General features: G+C 51.8%; 1 protein-coding gene across 1 annotated transcript in view; it reads right to left on the bottom strand.

The window, feature by feature from the left end:
- Nucleotides 1–16,963, bottom strand: part of LOC148660501 (uncharacterized) — a gene marked incomplete at its 5' end in the record, with an annotated part of 54,398 nt that overhangs the window by 2,443 nt on the left and 34,992 nt on the right. The window contains one exon of the mRNA XM_088638165.1: nucleotides 8,225–10,290. Within this exon, the coding sequence (XP_088494291.1) occupies nucleotides 8,225–10,290 (2,066 nt within the window). The remainder of the gene's footprint in view (nucleotides 1–8,224; nucleotides 10,291–16,963) is intronic.

Below are 16,963 nucleotides of genomic sequence, written 5' to 3'. Positions count from 1 at the left end.
CAGGAGTTGTTGTGGTGGTGGGGGCAGTTGTTGTGGTAGTAGGGGCAGGTGTTGTAGTTGTTGGGGCTGTAGTTGTGCTTGTTGGAATAGTTGTGGTAGTTGGGGCAGGTGTAGTAGTTTCAGGACTTGTTGTGGTGGTGGGGGCAGTTGTTGTGGTAGTAGGGGCAGGTGTTGTGGTTGTTGGGGCTGTTGTTGTGCTTGATGGAGTAGTGGTGGTAGTTGGGGCAGGCGTTGTAGTAGTTTCAGGAGTTGTTGTTGCGGGGGCAGTTGTTGTCGTAGTAGGGCCAGGTTTTGTAGTTGTTGGGGCTGTTGTTGTGCTTGGTGGAGTAGTGGTGGTAGTTGGGGCAGGTGTTGTAGTAGTTTCGGGAATTGTGGTGGTGGGGGCAGTTGTTGTGGTAGTAGGGCCAGGTGTTGTAGTTGTTGGGGCTGTTGTTGTGCTTGGTGGAGTAGTTGTGTTACTTGGGGCAGGTGTAGTAGTTTCAGGAGTTGTTGTGGTGGTGGGGGCAGTTGTTGTGGTAGTAGAGGCAGGTGTTGTAGTTGTTGGGGCTGTAGTTGTGCTTGGTGAAGTAGTTGTGGTAGTTGGGGCAGGTGTAGTAGTTTCAGGAGTTGTTGTGGTGGGGGCAGTTGTTGTGGTAGTAGGGGCAGGTGTTGTGGTTGTTGGGGCTGTTGTTGTGCTTGGTGGAGTAGTTGTGGTAGTTGGGGGAGGTGTAGTAGTTTCAGGAGTTGTTGTGGTGGTGGGGGCAGTTGTTGTGGTAGTAGGGGCAGCTGTTGTAGTAGTTTCAGGAGTTGTTGTGGTGGTGGGGGCACTTGTTGTGGTAGTAGCAGCAGGTGTTGTAGTTGTTGGGGCTGTTGTTGTGCTTGGTGGAGTAGTGGTGGTAGTAGGGCCAGGTGTTGTAGTTGTTGGGGCTGTTGTTGTGCTTGGTGGAGTAGTGGTGGTAGTTGGGGCAGGTGTTGTAGTAGTTTCGGGAATTGTGGTGGTGGGGGCAGTTGTTGTGGTAGTAGGGCCAGGTGTTGTAGTTGTTGGGGCTGTTGTTGTGCTTGGTGGAGTAGTTGTGTTACTTGGGGCAGGTGTAGTAGTTTCAGGAGTTGTTGTGGTGGTGGGGGCAGTTGTTGTGGTAGTAGAGGCAGGTGTTGTAGTTGTTGGGGCTGTAGTTGTGCTTGGTGAAGTAGTTGTGGTAGTTGGGGCAGGTGTAGTAGTTTCAGGAGTTGTTGTGGTGGGGGCAGTTGTTGTGGTAGTAGGGGCAGGTGTTGTGGTTGTTGGGGCTGTTGTTGTGCTTGGTGGAGTAGTTGTGGTAGTTGGGGGAGGTGTAGTAGTTTCAGGAGTTGTTGTGGTGGTGGGGGCAGTTGTTGTGGTAGTAGGGGCAGGTGTTGTAGTTGTTGGGGCTGTAGTTGTGCTTGGTGGAGTAGTTGTGGTAGTTGGGGCAGGTGTAGTAGTTTCAGGAGTTGTTGTGGTGGTGGGGGCAGTTGTTGTAGTAGTAGGGGCAGGTGTTGTAGTTGTTGGGGCTGTAGTTGTGCTTGGTGGAGTAGTGGTGGTAGTTGGGGCAGGTGTAGTAGTTTCAGGAGTTGTTGTGGTGGTGGGGGCAGTTGTTGTGGTAGTAGGGGCAGGTGTTGTAGTTGTTGGGGCTGTAGTTGTGCTTGGTGGAGTAGTTGTGGTAGTTGGGGCAGGTGAAGTAGTTTCAGGAGTTGTTGTGGTGGTGGGGGCAGTTGTTGTGGTAGTAGGGGCAGGTGTTGTAGTTGTTGGGGCTGTAGTTGTGCTTGATGGAGTAGTTGTGGTAGTTGGTGGAAGTGTAGTAGTTTCAGGAGTTGTTGTGGTGGTGGGGGCAGTTGTTGTGGTAGTAGGGGCAGGTGTTGTAGTTGTTGGGGCTGTAGTTGTGCTTGGTGGAGTAGTTGTGGTAGTTGGGGCAGGTGAAGTAGTTTCAGGAGTTGTTGTGGTGGTGGGGGCAGTTGTTGTGGTAGTAGGGGCAGGTGTTGTAGTTGTTGGGGCTGTAGTTGTGCTTGATGGAGTAGTTGTGGTAGTTGGTGCAGGTGTAGTAGTTTCAGGAGTTGTTGTGGTGGTGGGGGCAGTTGTTGTGGTAGTAGGGGCAGGTGTTGTAGTTGTTGGGGCTGTAGTTGTGCTTGGTGGAGTAGTTGTGGTAGTTGGGGCAGGTGTAGTAGTTTCAGGAGTTGTTGTGGTGGTGGGGGCAGTTGTTGTGGTAGTAGGGGCAGGTGTTGTAGTTGTTGGGGCTGTAGTTGTGCTTGGTGGAGTAGTTGTGGTAGTTGGGGCAGGTGTAGTAGTTTCAGGAGTTGTTGTGGTGGTGGGGGCAGTTGTTGTGGTAGTAGGGGAAGGTGTTGTAGTTGTTGGGGCTGTAGTTGTGCTTAGTGGAGTAGTTGTGGTAGTTGGGGCAGGTGTAGTAGTTTCAGGAGTTGTTGTGGTGGTGGGGGTAGTTGTTGTGGTAGTAGGGGCTGGTGTTGTAGTTGTTGGGGCTGTAGTTGTGCTTGGTGGAGTAGTTGTGGTAGTTGGGGCAGGTGTAGTAGTTTCAGGAGTTGTTGTGGTGGTGGGGGCAGTTGTTGTGGTAGTAGGGGCAGGTGTTGTAGTTGTTGGGGCTGTAGTTGTGCTTGGTGGAGTAGTTGTGGTAGTTGGGGCAGGTGTAGTAGTTTCAGGAGTTGTTGTGGTGGTAGGGGCAGTTGTTGTGGTAGTAGGGGCAGGTGTTGTAGTTGTTGGGGCTGTAGTTGTGCTTGGTGGATTAGTTGTGGTAGTTGGGGCAGGTGTAGTAGTTTCAGGAGTTGTTGTGGTGGTGGGGGCAGTTGTTGTGGTAGTAGGGGCAGGTGTTGTGGTTGTTGGGGCTATAGTTGTGCTTGGTGGAGTAGTTGTGGTACTTGGGGCAGGTGTAGTAGTTTCAGGAGTTGTTGTGGTGGTGGGGGCAGTTGTTGTGGTAGTAGGGGAAGGTGTTGTAGTTGTTGGGGCTGTAGTTGTGCTTGGTGGAGTAGTTGTGGTAGTTGGGGCAGGTGTAGTAGTTTCAGGAGTTGTTGTGGTGGTGGGGGTAGTTGTTGTGGTAGTAGGGGCAAGTGTTGTAGTTGTTGGGGCTGTAGTTGTGCTTGGTGGAGTAGTTGTGGTAGTTGGGGAAGGTGTAGTAGTTTCAGGAGTTGTTGTGGTGGTGGGGGCAGTTGTTGTGGTAGTAGGGGCAGGTGTTGTAGTTGTTGCGGCTGTAGTTGTGCTTGGTGGAGTAGTTGTGGTAGTTGGGGCAGGTGTAGTAGTTTCAGGAGTTGTTGTGGTGGTGGGGGCAGTTGTTGTGGTAGTAGGGGCAGGTGTTGTGGTTGTTGGGGCTGTAGTTGTGCTTGGTGGAGTAGTTGTGGTACTTGGGGCAGGTGTAGTAGTTTCAGGAGTTGTTGTGGTGGTGGAGGCAGTTGTTGTGGTAGTAGGGGAAGGTGTTGTAGTTGTTGGGGCTGTAGTTGTGCTTGGTGGAGTAGTTGTGGTAGTTGGGGCAGGTGTAGTAGTTTCAGGAGTTGTTGTGGTGGTGGGGGTAGTTGTTGTGGTAGTAGGGGCAGGTGTTGTAGTTGTTGGGGCTGTAGTTGTGCTTGGTGGAGTAGTTGTGGTAGTTGGGGCAGGTGTAGTACTTTCAGGAGTTGTTGTGGTGGTGGGGGCAGTTGTTGTGGTAGTAGGGGCAGGTGTTGTAGTTGTTGGGGCTGTAGTTGTGCTTGGTGGAGTAGTTGTGGTAGTTGGGGCAGGTGTAGTAGTTTCAGGAGTTGTTGTGGTGGTGGGGGCAGTTGTTGTGGTAGTAGGGGCAGGTGTTGTAGTTGTTGGGGCTGTAGTTGTGTTTGGTGGAGTAGTGGTGGTAGTTGGGGCAGGTGTAGTAGTTTCAGGAGTTGTTGTGGTGGTGGGGGCAGTTGTTGTAGTAGTAGGGGCAGGTGTTGTAGTTGTTGGGGCTGTAGTTGTGCTTGGTGGAGTAGTGGTGGTAGTTGGGGCAGGTGTAGTAGTTTCAGGAGTTGTTGTGGTGGTGGGGGCAGTTGTTGTGGTAGTAGGGGCAGGTGTTGTAGTTGTTGGGGCTGTAGTTGTGCTTGGTGGAGTAGTTGTGGTAGTTGGGGCAGGTGAAGTAGTTTCAGGAGTTGTTGTGGTGGTGGGGGCAGTTGTTGTGGTAGTAGGGGCAGGTGTTGTAGTTGTTGGGGCTGTAGTTGTGCTTGATGGAGTAGTTGTGGTAGTTGGTGGAAGTGTAGTAGTTTCAGGAGTTGTTGTGGTGGTGGGGGCAGTTGTTGTGGTAGTAGGGGCAGGTGTTGTAGTTGTTGGGGCTGTAGTTGTGCTTGGTGGAGTAGTTGTGGTAGTTGGGGCAGGTGAAGTAGTTTCAGGAGTTGTTGTGGTGGTGGGGGCAGTTGTTGTGGTAGTAGGGGCAGGTGTTGTAGTTGTTGGGGCTGTAGTTGTGCTTGATGGAGTAGTTGTGGTAGTTGGTGCAGGTGTAGTAGTTTCAGGAGTTGTTGTGGTGGTGGGGGCAGTTGTTGTGGTAGTAGGGGCAGGTGTTGTAGTTGTTGGGGCTGTAGTTGTGCTTGGTGGAGTAGTTGTGGTAGTTGGGGCAGGTGTAGTAGTTTCAGGAGTTGTTGTGGTGGTGGGGGCAGTTGTTGTGGTAGTAGGGGCAGGTGTTGTAGTTGTTGGGGCTGTAGTTGTGCTTGGTGGAGTAGTTGTGGTAGTTGGGGCAGGTGTAGTAGTTTCAGGAGTTGTTGTGGTGGTGGGGGCAGTTGTTGTGGTAGTAGGGGAAGGTGTTGTAGTTGTTGGGGCTGTAGTTGTGCTTAGTGGAGTAGTTGTGGTAGTTGGGGCAGGTGTAGTAGTTTCAGGAGTTGTTGTGGTGGTGGGGGTAGTTGTTGTGGTAGTAGGGGCTGGTGTTGTAGTTGTTGGGGCTGTAGTTGTGCTTGGTGGAGTAGTTGTGGTAGTTGGGGCAGGTGTAGTAGTTTCAGGAGTTGTTGTGGTGGTGGGGGCAGTTGTTGTGGTAGTAGGGGCAGGTGTTGTAGTTGTTGGGGCTGTAGTTGTGCTTGGTGGAGTAGTTGTGGTAGTTGGGGCAGGTGTAGTAGTTTCAGGAGTTGTTGTGGTGGTAGGGGCAGTTGTTGTGGTAGTAGGGGCAGGTGTTGTAGTTGTTGGGGCTGTAGTTGTGCTTGGTGGATTAGTTGTGGTAGTTGGGGCAGGTGTAGTAGTTTCAGGAGTTGTTGTGGTGGTGGGGGCAGTTGTTGTGGTAGTAGGGGCAGGTGTTGTGGTTGTTGGGGCTATAGTTGTGCTTGGTGGAGTAGTTGTGGTACTTGGGGCAGGTGTAGTAGTTTCAGGAGTTGTTGTGGTGGTGGGGGTAGATGTTGTGTTAGTAGGGGCAGGTGTTGTAGTTGTTGGGGCTGTAGTTGTGCTTGGTGGAGTAGTTGTGGTAGTTGGGGCAGGTGTAGTAGTTTCAGGAGTTGTTGTGGTGGTGGGGGCAGTTGTTGTGGTAGTAGGGGCAGGTGTTGTAGTTGTTGGGGCTGTAGTTGTGCTTGGTGGAGTAGTTGTGGTACTTGGGGCAGGTGTAGTAGTTTCAGGAGTTGTTGTGGTGGTGGGGGCAGTTGTTGTGGTAGTAGGGGAAGGTGTTGTAGTTGTTGGGGCTGTAGTTGTGCTTGGTGGAGTAGTTGTGGTAGTTGGGGCAGGTGTAGTCGTTTCAGGAGTTGTTGTGGTGGTGGGGGTAGTTGTTGTGGTAGTAGGGGCAAGTGTTGTAGTTGTTGGGGCTGTAGTTGTGCTTGGTGGAGTAGTTGTGGTAGTTGGGGAAGGTGTAGTAGTTTCAGGAGTTGTTGTGGTGGTGGGGGCAGTTGTTGTGGTAGTAGGGGCAGGTGTTGTAGTTGTTGCGGCTGTAGTTGTGCTTGGTGGAGTAGTTGTGGTAGTTGGGGCAGGTGTAGTAGTTTCAGGAGTTGTTGTGGTGGTGGGGGCAGTTGTTGTGGTAGTAGGGGCAGGTGTTGTGGTTGTTGGGGCTGTAGTTGTGCTTGGTGGAGTAGTTGTGGTACTTGGGGCAGGTGTAGTAGTTTCAGGAGTTGTTGTGGTGGTGGAGGCAGTTGTTGTGGTAGTAGGGGAAGGTGTTGTAGTTGTTGGGGCTGTAGTTGTGCTTGGTGGAGTAGTTGTGGTAGTTGGGGCAGGTGTAGTAGTTTCAGGAGTTGTTGTGGTGGTGGGGGTAGTTGTTGTGGTAGTAGGGGCAGGTGTTGTAGTTGTTGGGGCTGTAGTTGTGCTTGGTGGAGTAGTTGTGGTAGTTGGGGCAGGTGTAGTACTTTCAGGAGTTGTTGTGGTGGTGGGGGCAGTTGTTGTGGTAGTAGGGGCAGGTGTTGTAGTTGTTGGGGCTGTAGTTGTGCTTGGTGGAGTAGTTGTGGTAGTTGGGGCAGGTGTAGTAGTTTCAGGAGTTGTTGTGGTGGTGGGGGCAGTTGTTGTGGTAGTAGGGGCAGGTGTTGTAGTTGTTGGGGCTGTAGTTGTGTTTGGTGGAGTAGTGGTGGTAGTTGGGGCAGGTGTAGTAGTTTCAGGAGTTGTTGTTTTGGTGGGGGCAGTTGTGGTGGTAGTAGGGGCAGCTGTTGTGGTTGTTGGGGCTGTTGTTGTGCTTGGTGGAGTAGTGGTGGTAGTTGGGGCAGGTGTAGTAGTTTCAGGAGTTGTTGTGGTGGTGGGGGCAGTTGTTGTGGTAGTAGGGGCAGGTGTTGTAGTTGTTGAGGCTGTAGTTGTGCTTGGTGGAGTAGTTGTGATAGTTGGGGAAGGTGTAGTAGTTTCAGGAGTTGTTGTGGTGGTGGGGGCAGTTGTTGTGGTAGTAGGGGCAGGTGTTGTGGTTGTTGGGGCTATAGTTGTGCTTGGTGGAGTAGTTGTGGTATTTGGGGCAGGTGTAGTAGTTTCAGGAGTTGTTGTGGTGGTGGGGGCAGTTGTTGTGGTAGTAGGGGAAGGTGTTGTAGTTGTTGGGGCTGTAGTTGTGCTTGGTGGAGTAGTTGTGGTAGTTGGGGCAGGTGTAGTAGTTTCAGGAGTTGTTGTGGTGGTGGGGGTAGTTGTTGTGGTAGTAGGGGCAGGTGTTGTAGTTGTTGGGGCTGTAGTTGTGCTTGATGGAGTAGTTGTGGTAGTTGGTGCAGGTGTAGTAGTTTCAGGAGTTGTTGTGGTGGTGGGGGCAGTTGTTGTGGTAGTAGGGGCAGGTGTTGTAGTTGTTGGGGCTGTAGTTGTGCTTGGTGGAGTAGTTGTGGTAGTTGGGGCAGGTGTAGTAGTTTCAGGAGTTGTTGTGGTGGTGGGGGCAGTTGTTGTAGTAGTAGGGGCAGTTGTTGTAGTTGTTGGGGCTGTAGTTGTGCTTGGTGGAGTAGTTGTGGTAGTTGGGGCAGGTGTAGTAGTTTCAGGAGTTGTTGTGGTGGTGGGGGAAGTTGTTGTGGTAGTAGGGGCAGGTGTTGTAGTTGTTGGGGCTGTAGTTGTGCTTGGTGGAGTAGTTGTGGTAGTTGGGGCAGGTGTAGTAGTTTCAGGAGTTGTTGTGGTGGTGGGGGCAGTTGTTGTGGTAGTAGGGGCAGGTGTTGTAGTTGTTGGGGCTGTAGTTGTGCTTGGTGGAGTAGTTGTGGTAGTTGGGGCAGGTGTAGTAGTTTCAGGAGTTGTTGTGGTGGTGGGGGCAGTTGTTGTGGTAGTAGGGGAAGGTGTTGTAGTTGTTGGGGCTGTAGTTGTGCTTGGTGGAGTAGTTGTGGTAGTTGGGGCAGGTGTAGTAGTTTCAGGAGTTGTTGTGGTGGTGGGGGTAGTTGTTGTGGTAGTAGGGGCTGGTGTTGTAGTTGTTGGGGCTGTAGTTGTGCTTGGTGGAGTAGTTGTGGTAGTTGGGGCAGGTGTAGTAGTTTCAGGAGTTGTTGTGGTGGTGGGGGCAGTTGTTGTGGTAGTAGGGGCAGGTGTTGTAGTTGTTGGGGCTGTAGTTGTGCTTGGTGGAGTAGTTGTGGTAGTTGGGGCACGTGTAGTAGTTTCAGGAGTTGTTGTGGTGGTAGGGGCAGTTGTTGTGGTAGTAGGGGCAGGTGTTGTAGTTGTTGGGGCTGTAGTTGTGCTTGGTGGATTAGTTGTGGTAGTTGGGGCAGGTGTAGTAGTTTCAGGAGTTGTTGTGGTGGTGGGGGCAGTTGTTGTGGTAGTAGGGGCAGGTGTTGTGGTTGTTGGGGCTATAGTTGTGCTTGGTGGAGTAGTTGTGGTACTTGGGGCAGGTGTAGTAGTTTCAGGAGTTGTTGTGGTGGTGGGGGCAGTTGTTGTGGTAGTAGGGGAAGGTGTTGTAGTTGTTGGGGCTGTAGTTGTGCTTGGTGGAGTAGTTGTGGTAGTTGGGGCAGGTGTAGTAGTTTCAGGAGTTGTTGTGGTGGTGGGGGTAGTTGTTGTGGTAGTAGGGGCAAGTGTTGTAGTTGTTGGGGCTGTAGTTGTGCTTGGTGGAGTAGTTGTGGTAGTTGGGGAAGGTGTAGTAGTTTCAGGAGTTGTTGTGGTGGTGGGGGCAGTTGTTGTGGTAGTAGGGGCAGGTGTTGTAGTTGTTGGGGCTGTAGTTGTGTTTGGTGGAGTAGTGGTGGTAGTTGGGGCAGGTGTAGTAGTTTCAGGAGTTGTTGTTTTGGTGGGGGCAGTTGTGGTGGTAGTAGGGGCAGCTGTTGTGGTTGTTGGGGCTGTTGTTGTGCTTGGTGGAGTAGTGGTGGTAGTTGGGGCAGGTGTAGTAGTTTCAGGAGTTGTTGTGGTGGTGGGGGCAGTTGTTGTGGTAATAGGGGCAGGTGTTGTAGTTGTTGAGGCTGTAGTTGTGCTTGGTGGAGTAGTTGTGATAGTTGGGGAAGGTGTAGTAGTTTCAGGAGTTGTTGTGGTGGTGGGGGCAGTTGTTGTGGTAATAGGGGCAGGTGTTGTGGTTGTTGGGGCTATAGTTGTGCTTGGTGGAGTAGTTGTGGTATTTGGGGCAGGTGTAGTAGTTTCAGGAGTTGTTGTGGTGGTGGGGGCAGTTGTTGTGGTAGTAGGGGAAGGTGTTGTAGTTGTTGGGGCTGTAGTTGTGCTTGGTGGAGTAGTTGTGGTAGTTGGGGCAGGTGTAGTAGTTTCAGGAGTTGTTGTGGTGGTGGGGGTAGTTGTTGTGGTAGTAGGGGCAGGTGTTGTAGTTGTTGGGGCTGTAGTTGTGCTTGATGGAGTAGTTGTGGTAGTTGGTGCAGGTGTAGTAGTTTCAGGAGTTGTTGTGGTGGTGGGGGCAGTTGTTGTGGTAGTAGGGGCAGGTGTTGTAGTTGTTGGGGCTGTAGTTGTGCTTGGTGGAGTAGTTGTGGTAGTTGGGGCAGGTGTAGTAGTTTCAGGAGTTGTTGTGGTGGTAGGGGCAGTTGTTGTGGTAGTAGGGGCAGGTGTTGTAGTTGTTGGGGCTGTAGTTGTGCTTGGTGGAGTAGTTGTGGTAGTTGGGGCAGGTGTAGTAGTTTCAGGAGTTGTTGTGGTGGTGGGGGCAGTTGTTGTGGTAGTAGGGGCAGGTGTTGTAGTTGTTGGGGCTGTAGTTGTGCTTGGTGGAGTAGTTGTGGTAGTTGGGGCAGGTGTAGTAGTTTCAGGAGTTGTTGTGGTGGTGGGGGCAGTTTTTGTGGTAGTAGGGGAAGGTGTTGTAGTTGTTGGGGCTGTAGTTGTGCTTGGTGGAGTAGTTGTGGTAGTTGGGGCAGGTGTAGTAGTTTCAGGAGTTGTTGTGGTGGTGGGGGTAGTTGTTGTGGTAGTAGGGGCTGGTGTTGTAGTTGTTGGGGCTGTAGTTGTGCTTGGTGGAGTAGTTGTGGTAGTTGGGGCAGGTGTAGTAGTTTCAGGAGTTGTTGTGGTGGTGGGGGCAGTTGTTGTGGTAGTAGGGGCAGGTGTTGTAGTTGTTGGGGCTGTAGTTGTGCTTGGTGGAGTAGTTGTGGTAGTTGGGGCAGGTGTAGTAGTTTCAGGAGTTGTTGTGGTGGTAGGGGCAGTTGTTGTGGTAGTAGGGGCAGGTGTTGTAGTTGTTGGGGCTGTAGTTGTGCTTGGTGGATTAGTTGTGGTAGTTGGGGCAGGTGTAGTAGTTTCAGGAGTTGTTGTGGTGGTGGGGGCAGTTGTTGTGGTAGTAGGGGAAGGTGTTGTAGTTGTTGGGGCTGTAGTTGTGCTTGGTGGAGTAGTTGTGGTAGTTGGGGCAGGTGTAGTAGTTTCAGGAGTTGTTGTGGTGGTGGGGGCAGTTGTTGTGGTAGTAGGGGAAGGTGTTGTAGTTGTTGGGGCTGTAGTTGTGCTTAGTGGAGTAGTTGTGGTAGTTGGGGCAGGTGTAGTAGTTTCAGGAGTTGTTGTGGTGGTGGGGTTAGTTGTTGTGGTAGTAGGGGCTGGTGTTGTAGTTGTTGGGGCTGTAGTTGTGCTTGGTGGAGTAGTTGTGGTAGTTGGGGCAGGTGTAGTAGTTTCAGGAGTTGTTGTGGTGGTGGGGGCAGTTGTTGTGGTAGTAGGGGCAGGTGTTGTAGTTGTTGGGGCTGTAGTTGTGCTTGGTGGAGTAGTTGTGGTAGTTGGGGCAGGTGTAGTAGTTTCAGGAGTTGTTGTGGTGGTAGGGGCAGTTGTTGTGGTAGTAGGGGCAGGTGTTGTAGTTGTTGGGGCTGTAGTTGTGCTTGGTGGATTAGTTGTGGTAGTTGGGGCAGGTGTAGTAGTTTCAGGAGTTATTGTGGTGGTGGGGGCAGTTGTTGTGGTAGTAGGGGCAGGTGTTGTGGTTGTTGGGGCTATAGTTGTGCTTGGTGGAGTAGTTGTGGTACTTGGGGCAGGTGTAGTAGTTTCAGGAGTTGTTGTGGTGGTGGGGGCAGTTGTTGTGGTAGTAGGGGAAGGTGTTGTAGTTGTTGGGGCTGTAGTTGTGCTTGGTGGAGTAGTTGTGGTAGTTGGGGCAGGTGTAGTAGTTTCAGGAGTTGTTGTGGTGGTGGGGGTAGTTGTTGTGGTAGTAGGGGCAAGTGTTGTAGTTGTTGGGGCTGTAGTTGTGCTTGGTGGAGTAGTTGTGGTAGTTGGGGAAGGTGTAGTAGTTTCAGGAGTTGTTGTGGTGGTGGGGGCAGTTGTTGTGGTAGTAGGGGCAGGTGTTGTAGTTGTTGCGGCTGTAGTTGTGCTTGGTGGAGTAGTTGTGGTAGTTGGGGCAGGTGTAGTAGTTTCAGGAGTTGTTGTGGTGGTGGGGGCAGTTGTTGTGGTAGTAGGGGCAGGTGTTGTGGTTGTTGGGGCTGTAGTTGTGCTTGGTGGAGTAGTTGTGGTACTTGGGGCAGGTGTAGTAGTTTCAGGAGTTGTTGTGGTGGTGGGGGCAGTTGTTGTGGTAGTAGGGGAAGGTGTTGTAGTTGTTGGGGCTGTAGTTGTGCTTGGTGGAGTAGTTGTGGTAGTTGGGGCAGGTGTAGTAGTTTCAGGAGTTGTTGTGGTGGTGGGGGTAGTTGTTGTGGTAGTAGGGGCAGGTGTTGTAGTTGTTGGGGCTGTAGTTGTGCTTGGTGGAGTAGTTGTGGTAGTTGGGGCAGGTGTAGTAGTTTCAGGAGTTGTTGTGGTGGTGGGGGCAGTTGTTGTGGTAGTAGGGGCAGGTGTTGTAGTTGTTGGGGCTGTAGTTGTGTTTGGTGGAGTAGTGGTGGTAGTTGGGGCAGGTGTAGTAGTTTCAGGAGTTGTTGTTTTGGTGGGGGCAGTTGTGGTGGTAGTAGGGGCAGCTGTTGTGGTTGTTGGGGCTGTTGTTGTGCTTGGTGGAGTAGTGGTGGTAGTTGGGGCAGGTGTAGTAGTTTCAGGAGTTGTTGTGGTGGTGGGGGCAGTTGTTGTGGTAGTAGGGGCAGGTGTTGTAGTTGTTGAGGCTGTAGTTGTGCTTGGTGGAGTAGTTGTGATAGTTGGGGAAGGTGTAGTAGTTTCAGGAGTTGTTGTGGTGGTGGGGGCAGTTGTTGTGGTAGTAGGGGCAGGTGTTGTGGTTGTTGGGGCTATAGTTGTGCTTGGTGGAGTAGTTGTGGTATTTGGGGCAGGTGTAGTAGTTTCAGGAGTTGTTGTGGTGGTGGGGGCAGTTGTTGTGGTAGTAGGGGAAGGTGTTGTAGTTGTTGGGGCTGTAGTTGTGCTTGGTGGAGTAGTTGTGGTAGTTGGGGCAGGTGTAGTAGTTTCAGGAGTTGTTGTGGTGGTGGGGGTAGTTGTTGTGGTAGTAGGGGCAGGTGTTGTAGTTGTTGGGGCTGTAGTTGTGCTTGATGGAGTAGTTGTGGTAGTTGGTGCAGGTGTAGTAGTTTCAGGAGTTGTTGTGGTGGTGGGGGCAGTTGTTGTGGTAGTAGGGGCAGGTGTTGTAGTTGTTGGGGCTGTAGTTGTGCTTGGTGGAGTAGTTGTGGTAGTTGGGGCAGGTGTAGTAGTTTCAGGAGTTGTTGTGGTGGTAGGGGCAGTTGTTGTGGTAGTAGGGGCAGATGTTGTAGTTGTTGGGGCTGTAGTTGTGCTTGGTGGAGTAGTTGTGGTAGTTGGGGCAGGTGTAGTAGTTTCAGGAGTTGTTGTGGTGGTGGGGGCAGTTGTTGTGGTAGTAGGGGCAGGTGTTGTAGTTGTTGGGGCTGTAGTTGTGCTTGGTGGAGTAGTTGTGGTAGTTGGGGCAGGTGTAGTAGTTTCAGGAGTTGTTGTGGTGGTGGGGGCAGTTGTTGTGGTAGTAGGGGAAGGTGTTGTAGTTGTTGGGGCTGTAGTTGTGCTTGGTGGAGTAGTTGTGGTAGTTGGGGCAGGTGTAGTAGTTTCAGGAGTTGTTGTGGTGGTGGGGGTAGTTGTTGTGGTAGTAGGGGCTGGTGTTGTAGTTGTTGGGGCTGTAGTTGTGCTTGGTGGAGTAGTTGTGGTAGTTGGGGCAGGTGTAGTAGTTTCAGGAGTTGTTGTGGTGGTGGGGGCAGTTGTTGTGGTAGTAGGGGCAGGTGTTGTAGTTGTTGGGGCTGTAGTTGTGCTTGGTGGAGTAGTTGTGGTAGTTGGGGCAGGTGTAGTAGTTTCAGGAGTTGTTGTGGTGGTAGGGGCAGTTGTTGTGGTAGTAGGGGCAGGTGTTGTAGTTGTTGGGGCTGTAGTTGTGCTTGGTGGATTAGTTGTGGTAGTTGGGGCAGGTGTAGTAGTTTCAGGAGTTGTTGTGGTGGTGGGGGCAGTTGTTGTGGTAGTAGGGGCAGGTGTTGTGGTTGTTGGGGCTATAGTTGTGCTTGGTGGAGTAGTTGTGGTACTTGGGGCAGGTGTAGTAGTTTCAGGAGTTGTTGTGGTGGTGGGGGCAGTTGTTGTGGTAGTAGGGGAAGGTGTTGTAGTTGTTGGGGCTGTAGTTGTGCTTGGTGGAGTAGTTGTGGTAGTTGGGGCAGGTGTAGTAGTTTCAGGAGTTGTTGTGGTGGTGGGGGTAGTTGTTGTGGTAGTAGGGGCAAGTGTTGTAGTTGTTGGGGCTGTAGTTGTGCTTGGTGGAGTAGTTGTGGTAGTTGGGGAAGGTGTAGTAGTTTCAGGAGTTGTTGTGGTGGTGGGGGCAGTTGTTGTGGTAGTAGGGGCAGGTGTTGTAGTTGTTGGGGCTGTAGTTGTGTTTGGTGGAGTAGTGGTGGTAGTTGGGGCAGGTGTAGTAGTTTCAGGAGTTGTTGTTTTGGTGGGGGCAGTTGTGGTGGTAGTAGGGGCAGCTGTTGTGGTTGTTGGGGCTGTTGTTGTGCTTGGTGGAGTAGTGGTGGTAGTTGGGGCAGGTGTAGTAGTTTCAGGAGTTGTTGTGGTGGTGGGGGCAGTTGTTGTGGTAATAGGGGCAGGTGTTGTAGTTGTTGAGGCTGTAGTTGTGCTTGGTGGAGTAGTTGTGATAGTTGGGGAAGGTGTAGTAGTTTCAGGAGTTGTTGTGGTGGTGGGGGCAGTTGTTGTGGTAGTAGGGGCAGGTGTTGTGGTTGTTGGGGCTATAGTTGTGCTTGGTGGAGTAGTTGTGGTATTTGGGGCAGGTGTAGTAGTTTCAGGAGTTGTTGTGGTGGTGGGGGCAGTTGTTGTGGTAGTAGGGGAAGGTGTTGTAGTTGTTGGGGCTGTAGTTGTGCTTGGTGGAGTAGTTGTGGTAGTTGGGGCAGGTGTAGTAGTTTCAGGAGTTGTTGTGGTGGTGGGGGTAGTTGTTGTGGTAGTAGGGGCAGGTGTTGTAGTTGTTGGGGCTGTAGTTGTGCTTGATGGAGTAGTTGTGGTAGTTGGTGCAGGTGTAGTAGTTTCAGGAGTTGTTGTGGTGGTGGGGGCAGTTGTTGTGGTAGTAGGGGCAGATGTTGTAGTTGTTGGGGCTGTAGTTGTGCTTGGTGGAGTAGTTGTGGTAGTTGGGGCAGGTGTAGTAGTTTCAGGAGTTGTTGTGGTGGTAGGGGCAGTTGTTGTGGTAGTAGGGGCAGGTGTTGTAGTTGTTGGGGCTGTAGTTGTGCTTGGTGGAGTAGTTGTGGTAGTTGGGGCAGGTGTAGTAGTTTCAGGAGTTGTTGTGGTGGTGGGGGCAGTTGTTGTGGTAGTAGGGGCAGGTGTTGTAGTTGTTGGGGCTGTAGTTGTGCTTGGTGGAGTAGTTGTGGTAGTTGGGGCAGGTGTAGTAGTTTCAGGAGTTGTTGTGGTGGTGGGGGCAGTTGTTGTGGTAGTAGGGGAAGGTGTTGTAGTTGTTGGGGCTGTAGTTGTGCTTGGTGGAGTAGTTGTGGTAGTTGGGGCAGGTGTAGTAGTTTCAGGAGTTGTTGTGGTGGTGGGGGTAGTTGTTGTGGTAGTAGGGGCTGGTGTTGTAGTTGTTGGGGCTGTAGTTGTGCTTGGTGGAGTAGTTGTGGTAGTTGGGGCAGGTGTAGTAGTTTCAGGACTTGTTGTGGTGGTGGGGGCAGTTGTTGTGGTAGTAGGGGCAGGTGTTGTAGTTGTTGGGGCTGTAGTTGTGCTTGGTGGAGTAGTTGTGGTAGTTGGGGCAGGTGTAGTAGTTTCAGGAGTTGTTGTGGTGGTAGGGGCAGTTGTTGTGGTAGTAGGGGCAGGTGTTGTAGTTGTTGGGGCTGTAGTTGTGCTTGGTGGATTAGTTGTGGTAGTTGGGGCAGGTGTAGTAGTTTCAGGAGTTGTTGTGGTGGTGGGGGCAGTTGTTGTGGTAGTAGGGGAAGGTGTTGTAGTTGTTGGGGCTGTAGTTGTGCTTGGTGGAGTAGTTGTGGTAGTTGGGGCAGGTGTAGTAGTTTCAGGAGTTGTTGTGGTGGTGGGGGTAGTTGTTGTGGTAGTAGGGGCAAGTGTTGTAGTTGTTGGGGCTGTAGTTGTGTTTGGTGGAGTAGTTGTGGTAGTTGGGGAAGGTGTAGTAGTTTCAGGAGTTGTTGTGGTGGTGGGGGCAGTTGTTGTGGTAGTAGGGGCAGGTGTTGTAGTTGTTGGGGCTGTAGTTGTGCTTGGTGGAGTAGTTGTGGTAGTTGGGGCAGGTGTAGTAGTTTCAGGAGTTGTTGTGGTGGTGGGGGCAGTTGTTGTGGTAGTAGGGGAAGGTGTTGTAGTTGTTGGGGCTGTAGTTGTGCTTGGTGGAGTAGTTGTGGTAGTTGGGGCAGGTGTAGTAGTTTCAGGAGTTGTTGTGGTGGTGGGGGTAGTTGTTGTGGTAGTAGGGGCTGGTGTTGTAGTTGTTGGGGCTGTAGTTGTGCTTGGTGGAGTAGTTGTGGTAGTTGGGGCAGGTGTAGTAGTTTCAGGAGTTGTTGTGGTGGTGGGGGCAGTTGTTGTGGTAGTAGGGGCAGGTGTTGTAGTTGTTGGGGCTGTAGTTGTGCTTGGTGGAGTAGTTGTGGTAGTTGGGGCAGGTGTAGTAGTTTCAGGAGTTGTTGTGGTGGTAGGGGCAGTTGTTGTGGTAGTAGGGGCAGGTGTTGTAGTTGTTGGGGCTGTAGTTGTGCTTGGTGGATTAGTTGTGGTAGTTGGGGCAGGTGTAGTAGTTTCAGGAGTTGTTGTGGTGGTGGGGGCAGTTGTTGTGGTAGTAGGGGAAGGTGTTGTAGTTGTTGGGGCTGTAGTTGTGCTTGGTGGAGTAGTTGTGGTAGTTGGGGCAGGTGTAGTAGTTTCAGGAGTTGTTGTGGTGGTGGGGGTAGTTGTTGTGGTAGTAGGGGCAAGTGTTGTAGTTGTTGGGGCTGTAGTTGTGCTTGGTGGAGTAGTTGTGGTAGTTGGGGAAGGTGTAGTAGTTTCAGGAGTTGTTGTGGTGGTGGGGGCAGTTGTTGTGGTAGTAGGGGCAGGTGTTGTAGTTGTTGGGGCTGTAGTTGTGCTTGGTGGAGTAGTTGTGGTAGTTGGGGCAGGTGTAGTAGTTTCAGGAGTTGTTGTGGTGGTGGGGGCAGTTGTTGTGGTAGTAGGGGCAGGTGTTGTGGTTGTTGGGGCTGTAGTTGTGCTTGGTGGAGTAGTTGTGGTACTTGGGGCAGGTGTAGTAGTTTCAGGAGTTGTTGTGGTGGTGGGGGCAGTTGTTGTGGTAGTAGGGGAAGGTGTTGTAGTTGTTGGGGCTGTAGTTGTGCTTGGTGGAGTAGTTGTGGTAGTTGGGGCAGGTGTAGTAGTTTCAGGAGTTGTTGTGGTGGTGGGGGTAGTTGTTGTGGTTGTAGGGGCAGGTGTTGTAGTTGTTGGGGCTGTAGTTGTGCTTGGTGGAGTAGTTGTGGTAGTTGGGGCAGGTGTAGTACTTTCAGGAGTTTTTGTGGTGGTGGGGGCAGTTGTTGTGGTAGTAGGGGCAGGTGTTGTAGTTGATGGGGCTGTAGTTGTGCTTGGTGGAGTAGTTGTGGTAGTTGGGGCAGGTGTAGTAGTTTCAGGAGTTGTTGTGGTGGTGGGGGCAGTTGTTGTGGTAGTAGGGGCAGGTGTTGTAGTTGTTGGGGCTGTAGTTGTGTTTGGTGGAGTAGTGGTGGTAGTTGGGGCAGGTGTAGTAGTTTCAGGAGTTGTTGTGGTGGTGGGGGCAGTTGTGGTGGTAGTAGGGGCAGCTGTTGTGGTTGTTGGGGCTGTTGTTGTGCTTGGTGGAGTAGTGGTGGTAGTTGGGGCAGGTGTAGTAGTTTCAGGAGTTGTTGTGGTGGTGGGGGCAGTTGTTGTGGTAGTAGGGGCAGGTGTTGTAGTTGTTGGGGCTGTAGTTGTGCTTGGTGGAGTAGTTGTGGTAGTTGGGGAAGGTGTAGTAGTTTCAGGAGTTGTTGTGGTGGTGGGGGCAGTTGTTGTGGTAGTAGGGGC

Source organism: Lepisosteus platostomus, chromosome 6 (assembly GCF_059453375.1).
Source record: "Lepisosteus platostomus isolate fLepPlt1 chromosome 6, fLepPlt1.hap1, whole genome shotgun sequence".
Taxonomy (NCBI): domain Eukaryota; kingdom Metazoa; phylum Chordata; class Actinopteri; order Semionotiformes; family Lepisosteidae; genus Lepisosteus; species Lepisosteus platostomus.
The sequence above is the reverse complement of the archived record's forward strand: the minus strand, read 5'-3'. Positions and strand labels throughout refer to the sequence as shown.